Here is a 20,812-nt window from a genome sequence, read left to right on the forward strand (position 1 = left end):
TTCTTCTTCATTGCTCATATATACAGCATTGAAATTTCATAAATAACACGACCATCCTTTTAAAAAGATTCTTATCTTTCATATTTAAGTTTTTTAAATTATGGAATTAGGTTAGATGGGATGAGGTTGATGAAAAAAATGCAGAAAAAAAATAAATATTGGAATATTTCAGATATCTGAGTTCTGTCGTGATATTCGAGAACAAGAAGGTTATGAGATGTATAAAATATTTTATTTGATTTTATTATTTTCTCCTTATACCTGTCCTTGGGTAAAAATGTGGTACATAATATTTGCATCTATTCTCACAGATAATATTTCAGCATAAAAGGAATAATACACTCCTGAACGTCATATTATATTTAAGAAGTTCATTAAAGAAAAAGATTTTTTAAATTCAAAATGAAAACTGCATTTTTGAAAAGATTTCACGAAAGTACCATTCCTTCTATTTATCTGATTTCAGAATACTTTTATTGATGTTGCAGATTTTGGAAATGATAACATTAGTCAATCAGTGAAGATTTTTATTTAAAATTTTTATTTCATTTTTTATTTATTTATTTATTATTATTATTATTTTGAAACTGCTAGATTGCCTTCTTCATGTCAGTTTCCTAATTACATGCTTAGTATACTGTTTAAAATTATGAATTATATAGAAAACAATATGTAAACTTGGAAAATATACTTAAAAAGCATATTTACTATATATACTTAAAAAGTATATTTCCGTGTTACAGAAAACTTTGAAATTTACTGAACTGAAAAAGGCTAAAATAAAAAAAGTATTTACTGAAAAAGTTACAAAAAAAATTTTAAAAGTTTCAGATCTTTAGGTCGCACAAAAAGGTTTGTTAAGGTAGGGTTTTACCGAACTCGCGGTCTACCGGGTCTGCTGTTACACTTCATTCCTGCTGACCATTTCTTTTTCTTCTTTTTTTTTTTTTTTTCTTTAAGCTTTATTCTTAAATAACATTTCATTCAAAATTCGATCCTCCAGGTGCCTATGCTCGAATGGATGACTACGTTATTCAAAAAGGGATGGATCTAGGCTCCGCTTGAGAGAAACATATATACATTCATGCAGATTCCTAATTATTTAATTTCTGTTAATATAATCCAGGGTGATAATATTTTTTGGCAACAGTTTGAAAAGTGATACAACGTATTTAATTGATTTAACATAAAGTGGTGTTCGAGACCATGTGCTAAAAATAAAGTATATTAAATGCATAAATAAGCTAGAGCAAATTATATGTTTGCTAAAGTCTAAAAAGAAGCTTTGTACCCGTGAAAGAAAAACGCGAAGTATGCCAGACATACATAAATTTTGTTTCAGCCTGAGAGAATGAGTTTCAGAAAAAGTTCAAATTGTTTATTGTTTGCATAACTATTTTTTTAAATTTTTTAATTTTTTGCTGACTCTACTAAATGCATCTTTTCAAACTTGAAATGCCTAGCGAATACTTAGGAAAATAAAAACGTTTAGAATTAGCTACGTAAAGCTTTCTCAATTTCGGTCGGAAAATAGTTACTCTTTAATAACAGCTTAGCAAGTATATTGATGTTTTTGAATAGTCAGTGCCATCATTAGTGCTCGTCACTTCATTGCAGGATTTCAAAAGCTAGTTATAATAAAATTAACATTTATGATTATGAAGTACCCTATTCGATCAGAAAAAGTGACAACAAACCACTTTTTGATGCTATTGGATAGGATGAAGCACAAAACCGTTGTAGAGTCATTAGGTTATTTTGAAGCAGAAGACGTGAAAAATGAGCAATTCCCTCGCCGGGACTTGAACCTGGGTTTCTCAAATCCGTGCTAAGCGTGCTACCGTTACACCACGAAGGCATGATGAAAGGGGGGGATAATACCTTATTTACCTTTAAAAGGAGAAAATACCTTATATACCCTTTAAAAGGGGGATCTTTTAAAGTGCGACTCTGATAAGGAGACCCAATCGCCAAATCTTGGTGCTGACAAATTATCGCCCACCACCTTTTAGTACGGGCATCACTGTAGAGGCTTTAGGTTATTTATAAAGCAAAAATACTTGAAAAAGGAGCATTGCCCTCGACGGGACTCGAACCCTACATCTCTCGAATACGCGTCGAGTATGCTTCCAGTTACACTACGAGAATATGCTGAGAGAAGGGAGAAAATACCTTAAAACGTGACGAAAGGCTTAATATTAATCTTTGAAGGCAAGACACAGGAGATGATAAGTTAGATTCAATGCAAAATATATTTTACTAAGTTGTAACCATCTGGCAGGAGATCTTTAATACTCATCGATCTTTAAAACTTGAACATTTGCATGTTTTCACCGTCATACTTAAGAGCGCCGGATCACATTAGAATTACGTGTTTACAATAAAAATTGCATATTTTTGTGGTGATTGAAAATCGTGAAACCTGAAATCGCGAGGAATATGGTCATTTCAGTCAACAAAGATGATCACATAAATCGAAATTTATATTTTGAGGTATAAAAACGCTACGTTACAATATTAAATTGTAAACAAAATGTTAAATTACAAAACAAAATGTTAAATTACTTTGCTCTTTTCCAATGCACGTCGCGTGTTTGCAGAAAGAGCAAAAGCAATTTCAGTACAGTAGACAGTACTTTGCCGAAAATTTGTAAATACTAATGCTCTGAGCTTTGTCCAAAGCTAATTGAAAAATCGAATTTACATAATTCTGTAGTGAATGATAATTAGCTAAAATGTTTATGCACGTGATCAGCATTTACTCCTCTAATTAAAGCTAGGAGAACTGGTTGATTTTTTGAGAAAGAAAATATTACTGAAAATGCTCACGTTCAATCGTTTTTAAAACTATATGTTTGCAATAGCAGAGAAAGAATGAAAATCATATTTTATGTTATTAAAATTCAAAATATTTCATAAATTTCTGTGTGTTGACTCAAAGCATACGTGCCCCTAAAAGTGAAAAAAAAATGCTTCAAAATGACTCTCAAGCTCAGATTCAAGAATATTTTATTGGTCAATGCTCTCAAACTCAAACTGCACGAGGGCCAAATGCACGATCTAAAAGTAGCTGACAGGCCACAATTAAAAAAGAAAAAAATTAGGCCAGAAGTATTATTAATTTCATTTTGGCACTATGACAAAGTTTGTAATGCAAAAGCACTGATAGCTGAATATTTAAATTTTCAGATTGAAATTTATTCAAGTAATTGTAATATATTGCAGTAACTATTAAGTAACTTAATTTTAACTTAAAACTAAAACAAAATATACGGAAACTTCCCAAGAGGGACAAGAGAATAAATAATGAAACCTATTCTCTCTTTTCATCTATTAGATGTTTTTATAACTCATATAAAAAAGAATAACATTTGTATGTAAATAATCATAAACTTCTTTGTTTCGTACTACACTTTTCAGTTATAACACTTCATGGCGTTTCGTTTTCCATGAAGTCTGTAAACTTTTAACAAAATTAGTAGCTTGCATATGGTAAATAATAATAGGTAAACACAATGATATCACATGTTGTAAACACTCATCGGTAGTCTGGTTCTTTTCGTTGATTTATTAATTTTCATCAACAAAGCGAATATTCTAACTGCAAAAGCTCGTAACCGAGAATGTTTATCTTTTGACTACTCATAAAAGTTAATTAAATTTAAACACCGTTACACCACGAAGACATGCAGAAAGGAGGGAATTTTCCCCCTGTGCTCCATTTTGATTTCTCTTGAGATTAAAGCGCTAATGTTCCAGTCGAAGGAGCTTTGCAATGTCTTGAAACCTTATATACTTCCCCTTAAATGAGTGACTGGTGATTAGGAGACCCAGTTGCCAAATCCTGGTGATAAAGCATCATCATCCACCGCCTTTTAGTTCGGGCACCAATGTAGAGTCATTAGGATTTTTGGAGCAGGAAACGTGAAAAATGAGTAGCGCCCTCGCCGAGACTCGAACCTGGCCCTCTCGAATACGCTTCGAGCGTTACACCACAAAGGCATGCAGAAAGGAGGGAGAAGGGATTAGGGAACCCAATCTCCTAATCATGGTGAAGAATCATCATCCACCACCTTTTAGTTCGGGCGCCACTGTAGAGTCATTTGGATTTTTGAAACAGGAAACGTAAAAAATGAGCAGTGCCCTCGCCGGGACTCGAACCTGGGCCTCTCGCATACGAGCCGAGTGTGCTAACCGTTACACCACGAAGACATGCAGAAGGGAGGGAGAAAAAGTTTTCTGAGTAGGCAGTTTATATGATTTTATTTGCTTTCAAATTTGAGTTTAATCTAGTGTATTGTGTAATCCAGAGACTTCATATTGGATTTCACTTAACTCTTGATTCGTTGCTTTAGAAACTGTAATACGAGGAAGGAATTTTTGAGGAAATTCACATTTCTTTTATGTGAAGTTATTTAGATTTTTATGACTGCTCTGCAACATTCTCTGCTACTTTGATGAGTTTAATTTAGTAAACTGATATAAGCAAAACGACACTGACGGTTATCATATTTGCATTCACGTCTTTCAGTTTTCTCTTGAGCATCGCTTTTGTTATTTTTATATTATTTTTTATTTCGTCAGATTTAACTTTCTTCTGAAATTTTTATTTTGCGAAATATTATTTTATGCTGATTTTTTCGTTCTTATTGAATTAATTAACTAAGAATTAATTTAATATATTTCCTTTTGAATTATTTTCTTGGCTTTCTCCTAGCAATCCTTTTGTTCAAATTGCATAAATTTCATAATATTCAACTAGGAGTATAAAACGTTAACCAATTTTGCGGCTAGTAGTATTGCTACCGCTTTTCCTATTAAATCGAGTGCCAAAAAACAGTTTTACAGGAGGTGAAACAAGCAAAATATTTGATGGTGGTTATTCTCAGATAAAATAAAGTAAACATAAAAATGTGACATACATCTAAATTTCAGCGGCGATATTTTCAGGATGCTGATGTGCGTACCTAAAATGAAATGTTCGTGAACCTCCTAATGTTTTCTTGTGGACACAGTGTCGCAACTGATGTTGAAACTGATGTGGAAAGTGCTTTGTAATATACATGCTGAATAAAATTCTTGACAATTTACATTAATGTAGTATTATAACGTTCTTCGTAAATATAATATATTCTTGCTCAATCTGGAGTTGTTGGTGGAAGTGAAAATAAATGAACTGAGATATCGTCTTATAAATATTTAGCTGTTTTGCCAAACAGACCCTTTTCTTGTAAATTATATTTTTTCGCAATGCTTAAACACAGCTTGCGGCTTCGTTTTGCGATTAGTGAAACACTTTTTTGAACATTTCAGCCCACAAAAATGTTTAACTTTTACCACACGTTCTACAAGCCTTTCACAAGGATGGTTTTCCCCCTCTTGGAATCCCTTCTAAGACTGCTAATTAGTTCTTTGTGATCTCCTGTTATCGTATAACGGTATCTAACAGCTGTGGTGACAATTTATGTGTCTCTTTAACTAGGTCATGGAGGTTTAGCGATGTTTGCTACACATAAGAAATAACGCACAGCTTGATAAGTGCTTTTGTTGCACTTCAGATAACGAAATATGTGACAAAGGTGCTTATAAAACGCCAAGGACACGCTGTTCGTTATTCGTTTACGTCTTCTTGCCACAATTTCCGAGCCTGGAGCCATTTTTCAATGTCATTTTAAAATGAAGCATTCGCTGACCTTCACTGAGACACTTTTGTAAAATGTTTAATGCACCAAAATTGAAAAAAATATTCCCTCTCACGTGATCAGGGGCTTTTTGCAGCCGATATGAAATCGCGGAGTGCATCTAAAGTATCCTAAATTACGGCACCAATAATCTGCGACTAGATCTATTAAGGAATTACTAAACGGCTGATTTTTCTTAGTCTCCTTCGTGTATTAGTTATTTTTCTCTGTTTTATTCCTTTTTCATAAAATGTGATGGAATTAATTACGTTTCAGAGTAATGAAGATATTTACTTTAATTTTGTTGCTGTTGTTACTTATGCTGACTTGTCTGATAGTAATATCAGCCCAAGCCCACGAATTTCATCGTGATTACCCCTGTTGTTGGCAACAGCCTAGAGCACCTTACAGGTGCAGTGCGATTTAGCTTAGTTCCGTCCTCCCCAGTTTTGATGAAAAGCACCCTGGGGGTATGGATCAGAGGGTATCCCACCCTCTTCCCTTCTACCAAACCACACGAGAGACCTTCGGCTCGCCGCATGGCGCACGGACACTATACATTTACAAACATCCATGCCTGCTCCGGGATTCGAACCCGGGTCCTTCGGCAAAACAGAAATCGACTCGGCTTAATTTTGCATTATGATTCTATTCATCTTACTGTTTTAAAAGATAATTTTGAATTTGTTTCGAAGTTACAGGCACTTAGTGATAATTCCGAGACATATGTAATTTTACTCTTCTTCCTTCCACTCAAATATAGTTTTTCTCATATATGCAAAAGATAATATAGCTTCTTTTCAAAAATCTAGATTTTACTCTCCAAATTAAAAGTTTTAATAATATTTATAAGTGTTTATGAGGGCTTCGAATCTTAAATAGTTCGAGCGTTTTCCCCGCATTGTTTTGTTCAGAATATTTATTTATGGACTTAGAAGGAACTTTTCAGAAATAAGAAATAGAAATATCAGAAAACTCGCAAAATTTCAATTGTTTGGTTCATAAAAAGTGCTGATTTTCTTTAACAACGTATATTGTGTTTTCGAATTTAATATACATATCAAGTATATACAGTCGAATTTCAACAAAACTAGGTTTTTCAGAACGATTAAAAAACAAAAACAAAACAAACTTCGGTTAAGGTGGCAATTTAAAGTTTTTTTTCTGCTTAAGCTTACAGTTGAGTGTTTCTCTTCTAACTGGTTTAAATTTATATCCAAGAAATTCTTTTTTAATTCAATATTCAATCCAAAGAAAGAAAGAAATATTTTCTTCGCTTATATGTTATTGTTTTTAATACCGAAACAGTCATCGATTTCGTTTTGAAACACGTGTAGAATTAGAAATTAAAATTTTCTTTTCAAATGTACAATGTTTCAGAATTCCTAAGTTAAACAAGTATCTCATATGCAGTGCTTAGTAACTAATTGCTAAACTGTTATTTGTATAAATTTCTGAATTTAGTTCGGCTTCTTCCGTAAGTTCATTTGTTTCTGAAATTCCTCTTTAATTTACCTCGCTTAGTTGAAGTTTTTTTTGTTATATTTTAATTGGAAATATAACTTACGCATATATGTCTATAACAAATGGCGTGAAAACCGAAACAATATTTTGTTACCGAATCAAAGTGGCATAATAAGATTTCATTTTGTATGAGAGCTGAGATATTTAAAGGGGAAAAGTGCTAAAAGATTGACAATTAAGCTACAAGAATTGACACAAATAAGTTAAATGTTTAGTGAAATAGTTGTGAAGATTCAACAGAATCCTTGAAGTAATAGTCCAACACATTTTAAAATTTTTAAGTTAAATCCTGTTGTTAATTTTTCCTTTTTTCTTTTCGTTGCTTTGACGTATGGGAAATTTTTTATACTTCCATTATTATATTTTGAACAAGGGTTAATGTTTACATTCATTTTTGTTTTGCAGCGCTTCTGCAGTTTGTCGTTCTTAATATATCATTTATATGAACCATTTTTCATGTAGTTGAATTTGAGGCCAATTCCAGACCGACGGCCTGACTGCATGGGTACCGAAAAGAGGAATGTGTCAGAATCAGTAAAAGAAAAACCTTAAATTACTTTATAAGGTACTTCTCCCGCCTTCTTAGCATGCCTTCGTAGTTCGGTGGTCAGCACGCTGGATGAGTATTCCAGAGATCCGTGGTTCGATTCCCGTCGAAGGCGCTGTTCACTTTTCAAGTCTCTCTTGCTTCCAAAAAACCTAATGTAGTTACAACTTAAAGATTGTAGCTACCGCATTATTTCTAAAATCATAACTGTACGTACGATGAGACGTACGTATCAATTTTTGAAGTTGCAACATGTCAATAAATTAAAGCATGGGTCTTTGAAGATGATACCACGTCCACGATGGTGAAATTACAATGTGCCAAAAATGGAAAACGTAATGTATTCCGTTTTCTTCCGAAATACAGGACTGCTCAAAGCCATGAAGCTGTAAAGACAGAAGACAATCGTAGCTTACTGGTAAACCCCTAAGTGTCTTCCAAGAATTCTTCAAGAAGTGAATGTTAGAGGACTCATACTCCACCATGACAATGTATCTTCTCAATTAACAAGATTGACAGTTGAGTTTCTTGAACAAAAACACGTCAAAGTGATATAACATCCACCCTAATCAACCCATGTAGCTACGTGTGACTTTTGGCTGTTTCTTAATGTAAAAAATAACTAGACTTAGGCTGTAAACGTATGTTTTTCATCTATTCCAAGAAATGAAGGGCTTGAGGCATTTAATCTTTGGAAACTTCGCCCACAGAAGTGCATTGATGCTAAAGGAGACTACTACACTCCTAAAATTTCGTAAGCATAATTTTAAAAATTCTATGTGTAATCTCAAAAATTTCAGAAGGATTTAGTAAGTAAGGCGAGTTAAACAGCATTTTAATCTTCAGCGTAAACGAAATCCTTAGAACGAAATGACTGAGTGGTGGGTATTCTAAGCAAAACTATTTACATCAAACGTTGAAGAAACAATACAAGGTTTCATGCTACAGTAATCTGCAAAGAAAAACGAGCATTAAAAATGTTATATATACTATATACAATAGAACAAAATTTGAGCAGTAAAAAAAATTAATTAAATTACCACTTATGAATTTTATTGATAATAAGTGACACCAAACTAACTGGTTTCCAAATTTTATTCAAAATATTACAGTCAGAGTTAAATTATTATTCTTTGTTGTATTTCTGGTACATTAAACACATATATTTACATTACTGGTTGTATTCTTATACGTTTCAAGGAAACAAACAAGGGCTTTATATGTATATCTTCAACCATTATCTTAAAAAATAAAAATATATTTGGCACAGTTAGTTTCACTTGAAAGTTTCACCAGGTAACGCCTCTCAGATGTCCCTGTGTTAAGTGATGCGAAACTTCCAGAAAATGAATTTCTTCCGTCCATCTAGAAAATTCTCCATCCAATGGGCCTATGAAAAAATAGTGTAACTATATTTAAGGTGATTTAGTTTTTCAAATGAAAATATGAAAATTTTAAAAGATATAAACATAACCCTAGTTTGAATGTTTTTTCTTAGTTTTAGTAGACATCCTTAAATTAAATATCAGTGAAAGATGAAGTCTGCAAGGGTAAGTGATACCAAGAAAAATCATATATAAATGATAAAATGGAGTGACATTAAGGGATTAAAATTTGATAAACAAAAATACGTCAGAATCAAAAAGAACCTGAAAGATACGTGCAGATAACTGAATAGAATGCAAAAAAATAAATATAAAAAGAATGAATAAAAAATTAACAAAATCACAAAGAAGATTTTCAGCTCTGAAAAATCGAAATTTATAAATGATATAAAATTTAAAAAATTGAGGGGCCTAGTGTGCTATTATTATGCAACAATTAGTAGTAGTATTGTGTTGTTTACAAAGATTTAAAATGTTAACATTATATAAAACTTATTCAAAATTAACGAAATAATTATACATGGATGTAAGTTAATTAGCCTAAAAGCACTCTAATCTTATTCGTCGAAAGCGATAAATTTGTTAACGATTTTCAAGTTAATATGTATTATCTTAGATAAATTAATTATTCCAATATAAATTTCAACAAAAGCTCGTAGTAGCTATAGACATGTTTTTTAATAATATGTTGTCTAATTTCATCGCACATTAAATGTCTAAAACCAGTAAATGACTTTTTCTAATTTCTGTCAGGATAAATTTTTCTTTGTACAGAAATACATGTTTAGAAACATTAAAATCAAATGACTTAGATACTGGATGCTACTTTTTCTCTATTATATATATATATATATACTTATTTGCTTATATTTTAATACCTTGAGAACCTATTTCTTTCCAAAGCTTTCACTAATCCATATAAGGAAAATTTTTTCCTTTGTGTAATCCTTTCACCCTTTCTTTTCACATTGTTCTGTTGTTTAAACTTTATCATAAGATCAAAAAATTGTCAAGTAGCTTTCGAAATGAGGTCAAAATATACGTGTTACGAAAAAGGTCCTTATCTTACTGCATGTACCTATCAAAAATAATTACTGTATGTAAAAACTTTAGAAAGGTAGTTCAGAAATACGTAATGTATTACCCGCAGCATGACATGGAAAAATTATCACAGTAGAATAAATAGTAACTCCCTTAAGATTCTACTCTCTTGTTCTGTGTTCTGGTAAAGATGTAGATAAAAATTTCTCTGTACTCACTCAGTGTTTTATTTTAATTTTATAACTAGCGGGCAAGCCTACCAGACGTGTAGGCTGCGATCAAAACAAAATTCATAAGTTCTATGTGCACCTGAAAAGAAGATGAATAAAATCATTTCAGTATGAATGAAATCAGTTCATTCTTTCCAAGCAACAACCAATTCATAAATAATTTTTTGTTGCCAAACCAAGAAACAAAAACTTTTGACACTTTAGGTTAATACGTAAGACGTCGTGATTTAAATTTAATGCAATATAACAACTTGTTTTGAATATCAATAAAAGAATTAATGTGACAGTAACATAGAATGCCAGTTATCATAATCTGAAACAAAAAAGTTGCCAACAGCAGCTAATTGTTTAAAATGCTGATATTAACGAAACATTTTTTATATACAATGACATCAGCGTGCTTTTTTCAACACCAGAATAGGACCGTATGTAATAATAATATATTTAATATTTGGCAATACTAATTTTATTACATATTTTGTAAAACTTACAATTTTTTATTAACAAACTCTACAATTTGAAAGTGATCAGTGGCAACACATGGGAATAAAGCAAATTCAAATTTTTATTCCAACGTGTGAGACTGTTGCCACCCGGAAAAATGAGTGCGAAAATTAACGTTTTCAGAGTTTTTAATTAATAACTTTATTGATTCAAGTCCTGCGAAGATGAGAATGAACCAAATTGGCTTCCACCGAATTTCTGAGATCGGGGGGGGGGAGTTACTCTCTCTTAACTCAACGCCCCGCTGTTCCGGAGGATAGGATGTTACAAACAAGCAAACAAACAGACCAAACGCGCACATATTTTTACTAGTTATAAATTGCTTTACTGGTTTACTTTCGTCACTCTTTTCCTATGCAATTAATTACGTGTCCAAATGCATTAAGCTTCAATACATTTCATTATTTTTATATTGTTATTGCCCTTCTGACTTTAGATTAATGCATAAAACTTCTGTTTCCACAAGTTGTCTCTTGTATTAGATTATTTACTTTTTATTTATATTTATCTCAGAGAAGAAGTACCTATAACTCAAACTTATGAGGACAAATTTTCAATTAAACATTTGCTCAGTTTGTTCGTCTCTATTTAGCAATTATAGCATTTTTAAATTCCTTTACCATCACGTTTTCCAGTATTTTTCATTAGAAAATAAGAGCTATGCATCTGCTATTCCTTCCTTTCGCTCTATGATAACACAGACTTTCCTTTTCAGTTTTAAAGATTTAATTGTAGAGGAAGAAATCGTATGAATATATTACATTCTCTGCTTATTCTTTAGAATTATTACTTCTTTTCTTGATTTTTAATTTTTACATTACCATCGGAGATTTACGTTGAAATCTGGTTGAGTAATCCTATAAGTATTGTTTAATTTCTGCTTCCAATAAGAAATAAATTAACCATGAACTTCTTCTGTTTTTTATACTTTCTATACAAGATTTTCTATTGAGGAAAGGGTTTCTGAAATTTATATTTGTGATTTTATATTTGCATCTAGCCCAACTTAATGTATATATGTATTGATCCTCCTATGTTTTGTGATATTTAATCATTCCTCAATCCATAACTTCACCTAATTTTAATATTTATAGTTGATATTTTATTTAGTAGCCATTCCAAAAGCTCATGTTCAGTTTTATGCTCCACAGAATTTCATCTTATATTACATTCAACCTTAGCCTCAATAACATTTTGTTCAACATGTAATTTGTCGTTTAATCTCCGACAACGAACTAGAAAAATTTTTTGTTACGTAAAGTCTGGAAAGCTTTTGAATTTATTTTTGCCTGTAATCAACGAAACGACGAACTCTATTTCAGAGCAATTGTTTAAAGCCAATTCTATTTCGGAGAAACTGTTTAAGTAGTTCAATACAATGTTACGAATAAAATATATATTCTTTGAAAGGGTTCATGAAATGAGTGTTTGTATTTAATATTTTAATAACCGGCATTATAAAAAACAATAGATTTCCTCTAGTTTTCGAAAAATAGCAAATATAATAGTCAAAAAACGAGACAGATTGATCACCATAGCTGCTTTATTACATGATAAGCAAATCCCAAAATGCAGATATAAAACAAAAATGAGACCTATCCGTTCGTTTCCTTTTTGTGCAGTCAAATTTATTTAATGCCAATAGTACCTATTATCATCATGGTAATACGACGAAGCGTGACCCGCATGTCTGTACTGATCATATGCGTGGCTATCATGAGGATGGTACCCGTAGTATGCGTCAGCTCGGTGATAGACTGGCCTCACAATATTGGGTTGGCTGTAGATCCTGCTTGGTCTTTGTCTGTAGGATGTTGATGGCCTGTAAGCAGTTTGTGTCTGTTGGTTGGCTCGGCCAATTCCAGCAGAATGGAAGACGACATCTGCTGGGTTCTGGACGTCTGTGCCAGGCTCATTAGTGTCGATAGTAGCTCGGAAGCCATCCTGATCAGCAATATATTCAACAACTCTTCGGCGTCCATCATCAACCGCTAATGTGTAAGACCCCACAACTCTACCAGAAGCATCACCAGTCTCTTGTCTGGAACTAGATCCATCTTCCCCTTGGGCTACATAATTGAAAGAATATGGACTGTAATTGTATGTTTCTGGAGCTCTAGGTGCTGTGTAGACCGGACGTCGTTGCTGAGCTGCGGGTTGGTAAGCCTAAGTGAACAAAAAAGTAATTTTAGTTTCTCATTTAGATAATATACTAAGAGAGCCTACTGAAATGATTGAGCTCGAAGAACTCATATTCCCCTCCCTAACCTATCAAAAATACTTTCAAACTCTCAATAGATTTTGAAATGTCTTGTACAATAGCAAATATACAGTTCAGGAGCAACAGTTATAACCATACATTATGCCGTATTCGAACCAAAGCATAACTACATAGGAATCAACTAGTCGTACTATCTGCAAAGTTCCAGTTAGGATTTTTGTGTTCATGCTTGAGATTTAGGAATGGAACCCAAACGAATAAGAAATTTTTTATAATTCTTAAGACATTTTATTCTATAGAGGATATGGCTCATATATCCTGTAATGTCATAATATATTCTTCTATTTTATCCGGTATAAAATTTGTGTTTTTTTATACAAAATATTACACACACACATATTAGACTTCCTATAAAATTATATATACATATTATAAATATAAAAATGCTGCTAACTAACTCGAAGATAATGAAAACTGTGATTTAAAATATTAGACATTAGAGCTTTATATTGCAATGTCTTACTTATGTAATATTTTCTAAACAATGTTCTAATATGGACATTTGTAAAATTTTGATTTACACATAACATTGTGCTATTGACTAGAATTATTTTAATTAAAGAGTGAATTATTTCCAGTTATAGTTACCTTAATCAAAACTAGGTAATATTTGAAGATAATAATGTAATGAATTGTAGGTTAAAATTTTTTATATGGTTAAGGAAAAGAGGAACATTCCTACCTCTTTATTTTGTGTATTTTAATGCTTTTCATATTTACTCGGCTAAGTACTGGACGCAACGAATATATTGCTTTAATTAGTATATCGATGTAATTTACTGTATGTTTATATAAATTCTAAATCATCAGAATAATAGCTAGAATCTTCAATCAAAATATTAAAGAAAGATATATTAAAGGTAATATTAAAAGTAGGAAGAAATATCAAATAAATTATCAAAAATAATAAATAAAATTATCAATAGTAAAAATGAAAATGATTAAAAGAATAAAAATATATCGAGTATTTTCATTTAATATATTCTCTAGCATTTTTTTAAATGCTGAAACAATAAAAAGTTCAAAAAAGAAACATATTATTCAACTAACGTATTTCGTATATTATTGCTATTAAAAATATGACTTCGAATTCTAAAATAACTAGGAATTTTGATTAAAGGAAAGAAAGATGGGAGAAGAAAGAAAATCTTTTCTTCGTCACATGTATTTTCTTTCCTTCATTTTCAAAGAAAATACTCAGTACATATTTTATGCAACTAAATAAACTGAATATATCTATACTCACATTGTAGTTTGTTTGTCCAAGTGAATACAGCACAGGAACCGTTTTAGCATTCTCTTCCTCGGATTCTATTTGGGATGCCGTGGAAGTGGAGTATATAGTAGTTGGCTGCTGACCGTAGGCGATCGCAGCCAGGCATATCAATATTAAAGGTAGCTGCAAGATGTAAGAAGATAACTCTTAATTAACTTAATAGTTGTTTCCTTACATTTTTTTAAAATTCAGTAAACGATAACAATTGCGAGAGATACGCTCCAACGTCAAGCTTATTAATGTTTAAAATTAAATCTTTGCTTGATATTGGTTTCAATAAATAGAACAAGTTGATTTAATGAAAATATAATTACATAAATACTATCGATAAAAGTTTAAAAACATTTTTCCATGATAGTGGGATTACTAATACCATTTTATATCAATATATAAGGAGCCTCTTTTATTTTAGTCAACACTAGAAGAATTTTTGAATTCTTACGAGTTAACATCTGACAAATCTTGAACTGGAAACATAACAGAAAAAGATATTTTGAAAATAAGCTGAGGACAATATACCGATATTGAATAAATATTCAAGAGAATTTTTAAGGAATTGCATTTTTTTACGGTAAACTCCTTTTTTTATAGCATAAGATATATTATAGCATAAGATATTTTATAGCATAAGATTTCCATAGACTTTTCGTGTTTAGCTCTAGAGAATTTCCAAAAGCATGCCTTTTATTTACTTCAAAACAGATTTCATGTTAATTATACATAGTTATTCTTAAGCATGTGAAGTATTCTAAAATTTCATAAGAAATAAATTATGAGACATGTACCATTCTTTTTTAATATGAAATTGAGATAAACTCACAAGTTTAGTTACATATTTATTTACAGATGCTAAGTATGTCCACCGTTGCTAGCGCTGCAGACATCTGCGAGTGGCTGGGAAGACGGAATTGGCTGTCATAGAAAGCTGACAAATGCTACAGTTATGTGAAAATAGCGAAGATTACTTCTTCGAAAGAGAACTATTTTACACCTCTCTATCATAAGGGTAATTACCCAGATAGTTTGTGAGAACATCTTTGACAAACTTTGCCACAAAAGTAGACACAATTTTCGAGAGTATCTCCTATAATACAGAATCGATCAACCCTTTCTTCGAATTCAATGATCCTCGTGACTTTTCTTATTGAATGTTTTTAAGGGTACTATCGTTATGTCAATCTTCAGGATCGTTTTCATGCTATTCAAAGAAAGCACTGAAGAAGAAACATTGTCAAAATAAATACAAAAGCTACTGCTTACCCTGCCAGACTACATCATACTGAAATTCCAGAAGGTCCTCGCGCATAATGCTAACCAAACATTGGATGAAATTGCGAAGGCTATTAAGGATCTCAACACAAAGACCATATGCATACTTTTCCCCAAATCTCAGATGAAGAGAATCGCAAAGCCTTGGCTAATGGAGCAATAGCAGATGATCTGAATGATGCAAACATGGTAAGAGAGTGTAAACTGTTATATAAAATAAAACACTGAAACATATGAACTCGCGGAATTTTTCCACAGGTCATAGCCCATGTAGGATCTATCTACAACGTTTCGGCTTTCCGAACAATGATAGATGCACATGTGGAGGGGTTGGAGACCCTAACCACTATTTAGTTGAATTCTCTGACACGAAAACTTAAGGACTAAAATTATCTGCAGCAGCTTTTACTCAGTTAAACATGTTTAGAAGCTGCACCAGCACAGCTCTCTCAATTTTTTACAGTTTGCAAGACTAATATAAATATACTGAGTACTTTGCAATACTTCTCTGGTCCGGATAGATGATACACTGCCCTACAAGTTCGCACATGAATTTCCGGCAGTGCAGCTTGAAAAACCCCGTATTAATTCCTACCACTATTCAATTTGCAGTATCCAGGATTTTCAGACGGGGGTATCATAGCACATGGACATCTTTATAAGTTGTAAAGTCACTGGGTTATTTTGCAAGCATAAGACATGAAAACTGAGCAATGCCCTCGCCAGGAATCGAGCCTGGACCTCTCGAATAGGCGCCGAGTGTGCTACTGTTTCACCAGAAGGCATGCAGGAAGAAGGGAGAAAATACCTCATAAAGATTTGTTCGAAATAATGTCTTCACTGTAAATTCTGCATAACAGCATTAATATAAAATGAATGGTTTCTTAATGTAAGTGCATTCGTATTGCAATGATTAATAATTAATTAGTGTGCAATGGTTAAACATAATTCAGTGATAATCTTTGGTAATTATTTTGAAACATACTATTTCACTAATATTATAAATATTATACACTAAAGATCGTATTGTTATATATTTACAAATACGATATTATGCTTATCGTGTCGTAATATATATAAACATGTGCTTGTACTTGCGCACCAGTGTGTTGGTATTATAAAAGTGCATAAATTTTTATAACAAAATTTAGTGATTTTTTATCATACTGTGCAGTATTATTGCATTTGTATATGTCTAATAGCTATTTGCATATCAGTTTTTATATGATCTATATCACTGAGTTTATAACAATTTTACAGCAATTTATGTATTTATCTGATTCGAAAAGTTATGAAATTTTTGAGAATCTCGAAGAGGAGAGCTTCCCTTTAACCAAAAGAATAGCACACTTTCCTTCTTGAGACATGCAGATTAACGACTAAACCATAATAACAAAATGCTTTAGATGTAGGGCACTTCACCCCCTTTCGTTGTTATTTCTTACAAAATCAGTACTTTAGAGACATGTCCTTGGACGTGAGATAGAAATTATAATTCCTGTCAGAGCTTAAACAAGCTGATAAGCACCATTACCAAGTACGCTAGCTGCACTGTCGATGGCGTACAGTAAAGTAAAATCTCAATATATTAAATAGTACAACTATATATATATATACATATACGTAATGCTGTTTTATGCTGCATGATATCTGTTATATAAATCTTTCTTAGAAGTTGCGTTTCATTTTGATAAATATATACGTATGCTGCGGTAGAATAATTCAATGATTAGACATCAAAATTAACGTATTTAAATCATTAAATAATTCTTAATACAAAATTCTGAATATAATTTATTTAAAACTCGATTATTTTTCAAGTTACAATTCACAAATGAAGTTCAAGGGTCATTACGGCTAGTTAGGAAATAGAGATTGCTTAAAATGTTAAGGAAATTGTAGACATTAGCTTCAGTTTTATTTGCTTCCTAAAGTTTAAGCAAAGGAGTGTTAACTTTTTATGTTAAGCGAATCGGTATATTTAGAAGCGTGGAAAGCCAAAATGAGCCTGATGTCGCTCATTTTGAGACTTCGAGGACTTTGTTATTCAAAACCAGCATATGTTTACCTTTATATTTTTTATAGCTTTATATTTTTAGCTTTTATGGAAAAAGCTTCTTATCAACTACTTCTAAGTTACAAACCTCAAAGTGAAGAATTTACAGAAATTAAATTTATGGGACTATTTTCTTAGAAACAGCATAACTCTGAGATAGTATCAGAAATCTTAACAATTAATAACAAATGTATCTTAGATTACCTTCCAAATTTATTGATCCGTTTGTAGAACATAGACCTATTTTGTAACGCCTTAGAATGTATAAAAAAATCACTCAAAACTCTTCGTTATTAGTTACGAAATAAACTAAATTCGAAGCTTTGTAACATATATATGTAACACAGCCTTTTATGCATTTTAAAATCAGTTCATTAGTAGGGAAAACCTCTCTCAGATTATTTTCTTGTGGTTCTTTGATTGAATGTTTTTTTTATAATGATAAAGCGCATAGGAAATGTCTGCTTGGAAGAGTACTTTTTAAAAGAATTTAATGGCACTTATTTACTTTTACTATGAGGGAAACCACAAAACCTTCAACAGCGTACCGATTCAGCAACTGGGAATAGAGCCCACAAAGAAATGTTATTTCTCAGTTTTGTCTGCCAAATCGGCCGTCGAGCTATTCCTCGAAGTTTTTGTAATACACAAGATTAAGCATTACTCTCTTTAGGTAAGGATGGAATCAGAATAACAACTTAACAATCAGAATAACTGTGTCACTCTTCCAACTTGATAGCTTCAGAATAGTAACTTTCACTCATTTTATTGCGTAATTTTGTTAAAAAACTAATCTTTCACTTTCACCATTCAAACATTGTCATTCAAACTGTGTCATTAATCTTTACTGTGGAATTATATGACGAATTTACTGTGCAGTTATCTCAAGAATTACACTATGAGATCATGAAATGTGCAAGATGAATAAAATGCGCAGATATACATAGATAAATGTAAATAGTTTAAGACTAAATAAAAGCAAAAGGGACACTTTTTCCTTACAACTCAAACAACCACTTGTGTCGAAATGACTTAAATTAACAGTAAATCAAGTGTAAAATTTAAATTCAAATCAACAAATAGCCGAAGGCTACACAATCAATTTAACGCGAAGTTGGCTCAACTTAACCGATGTGGAATTCAACTATCAACAATTATAATGCAAGTCCGAAGACAAGAACTCTTATCTAAAACAGAAACCTAGTAAATTAGCCACGAGCGGTAGAACACGATCTATCTTATAATCATTAAATCTGCATTCTGGCAGAAATTGTAGAAGTGACAGTTATAATCCAAAAAATAAAATGCGTGGTTAATTTCTCTTCACGTTACCGTAGAGAAACATTCAAACATTCTCGATAAAACCTCCAGTAATCTACAGAATACGAATGGGCAACAAAAGTAAGTAGGAAAGGCATTTAAACACTCATTTCATGTTGGGCAACAGATGATTTCTGTGCTTCCTTTTTTCTAACATATGCCTCATGTTTCTTAACGCGAAATTTTAAGGCCCTCTTAGTTTGGCCAATGTAAATTAAGCCACGCTGGCAAGGAATCCTGTAAATACCCCAGGAATTCATATCCGGAATGGGGGTCTTGAGTATGGGAATGATGGGAGAATAAACGACGCGAAAGTTAAATTTCTGAAAAATATTAACAAATGTTTATTTTGTAAAGTTTATCATGTAGAGTCATTAAATTATTTTGAAGCAAGAGTACAGGAAAAATCAGCAATGCCCTCGCCAGAACTCGAACCCGGACCTCTTGAATACTCGCCGAGTGTGATAACGTTACACCACAAAAGTAAGGAGGGAGAAATACCTTATTACATAGAAACTGTCTACAGTAATTCTGATCCTTTTCTGTATTTTATCAAAAAACATCTTTATTAAAAATTATAGCTATAATTCTGCTTATTAATAAAAATATGTTTATTATTTTATGTGTATTTTCATTTGAAAATTATTCCACAAAGCAAATAATGGTCATGTTTCAGTGTTGGTTATACTCAAATAGTTCACGATTACGTTTCATAGGCAGACTATATAGATAATGTAATTTCAGCATGATTTTGCCCTGGCAGTATTTCGTCTTAAATATTTTTTTCTGCCTAAGGATAAGCAACTGTAATATTCTATCATCAGACACTAATAAACAATCTATCAGTTGTAACATCATATAAATATAGCTTAAGAAATGTACCATAGACGCACATTCATTAATCAGATGAGATCATTTTGAATGCGAATTTTATATTTAATATTTTTCATCTATTTTAAAACATAACTTATATTCAACATTCAAATCAGCATTCGCTATTTTAAAAGTGATTTATATTTATCTACATATAGTATATAAATAAGTAAGAACATCAATGTACTGCCAAAATTAATACAACTAGACTTTAATATTACTAATTAATAGTTACTACCAAATAACCCTTAGCCTAACCTTAAGTTCCGTAAGAATGTTCTGCAATTATTTGAATAACCGGGCATTTGAATATTGATAACAATTTATTTATTACTTAAAAATGAGATAGAAGAAACCAAAAAAATACTCACCATTTTGTTGAGGAAGTGTGTGAATAGGTCACTTCTGGTTATATTGGTATGACTGTGTTGGTGTTCCAACGGCGGATCTAAGAGTTTTTATACCACGAAGGGTGGTGCCTATTTTCTCTTCTTTGGGTGGTTCTACGATAACACCAAAGACACAAAAATGTCCAACTGACCCTGAGAGGGATTGTCTCATAGGAGGCGGAAGCTCCTATTCATTGGCCTTGGGTATATAAAGATTTTCCATGTCATTCGTATTTGTGGGAGGCTGGAATTTTTCACTTTCACTCACGGCTGTTACTGGGAAGAACTTAAAATTAGGGAGTGACTCAAGTGATTCATGGTTAAAATGAATAGATTCGATTTAAAAATTTTGAAAGAGAAAAAATATAGTGTGCCTTGTAAACCTTAGCTCGGTGTATCAGTCTTTGGAATATCATAATCTTCTTGTAGACTATTC

The 20,812-nt window shown here is 32.0% G+C and overlaps 1 protein-coding gene and 1 long non-coding RNA gene across 2 annotated transcripts in view; one reads left to right on the forward strand and one right to left on the reverse strand.

Moving 5' to 3' along the window:
* LOC146996951 (uncharacterized) overlaps positions 1-20,812 on the forward strand; it is a 311,932-nt gene that overhangs the window by 269,700 nt on the left and 21,420 nt on the right. The gene's annotated exons all lie outside the window — the stretch shown is intronic.
* Positions 8,830-20,511, reverse strand: LOC118190020 (uncharacterized). The gene is made up of 4 exons (XM_035360701.2): positions 20,359-20,511; positions 14,440-14,592; positions 12,561-13,078; positions 8,830-9,142 (listed from the first exon to the last, which is right to left on the reverse strand). Exons 1-4 carry the CDS (start codon positions 20,359-20,361, stop codon positions 9,118-9,120), a joined length of 699 nt encoding a protein of 232 aa, XP_035216592.1. The 5' UTR covers positions 20,362-20,511; the 3' UTR covers positions 8,830-9,117.

This window comes from Stegodyphus dumicola, chromosome 6, assembly GCF_044657685.1.
Source record: "Stegodyphus dumicola isolate Sdum_Otavi_A_Nest chromosome 6, ASM4465768v1".
NCBI lineage: Eukaryota > Metazoa > Arthropoda > Arachnida > Araneae > Eresidae > Stegodyphus > Stegodyphus dumicola.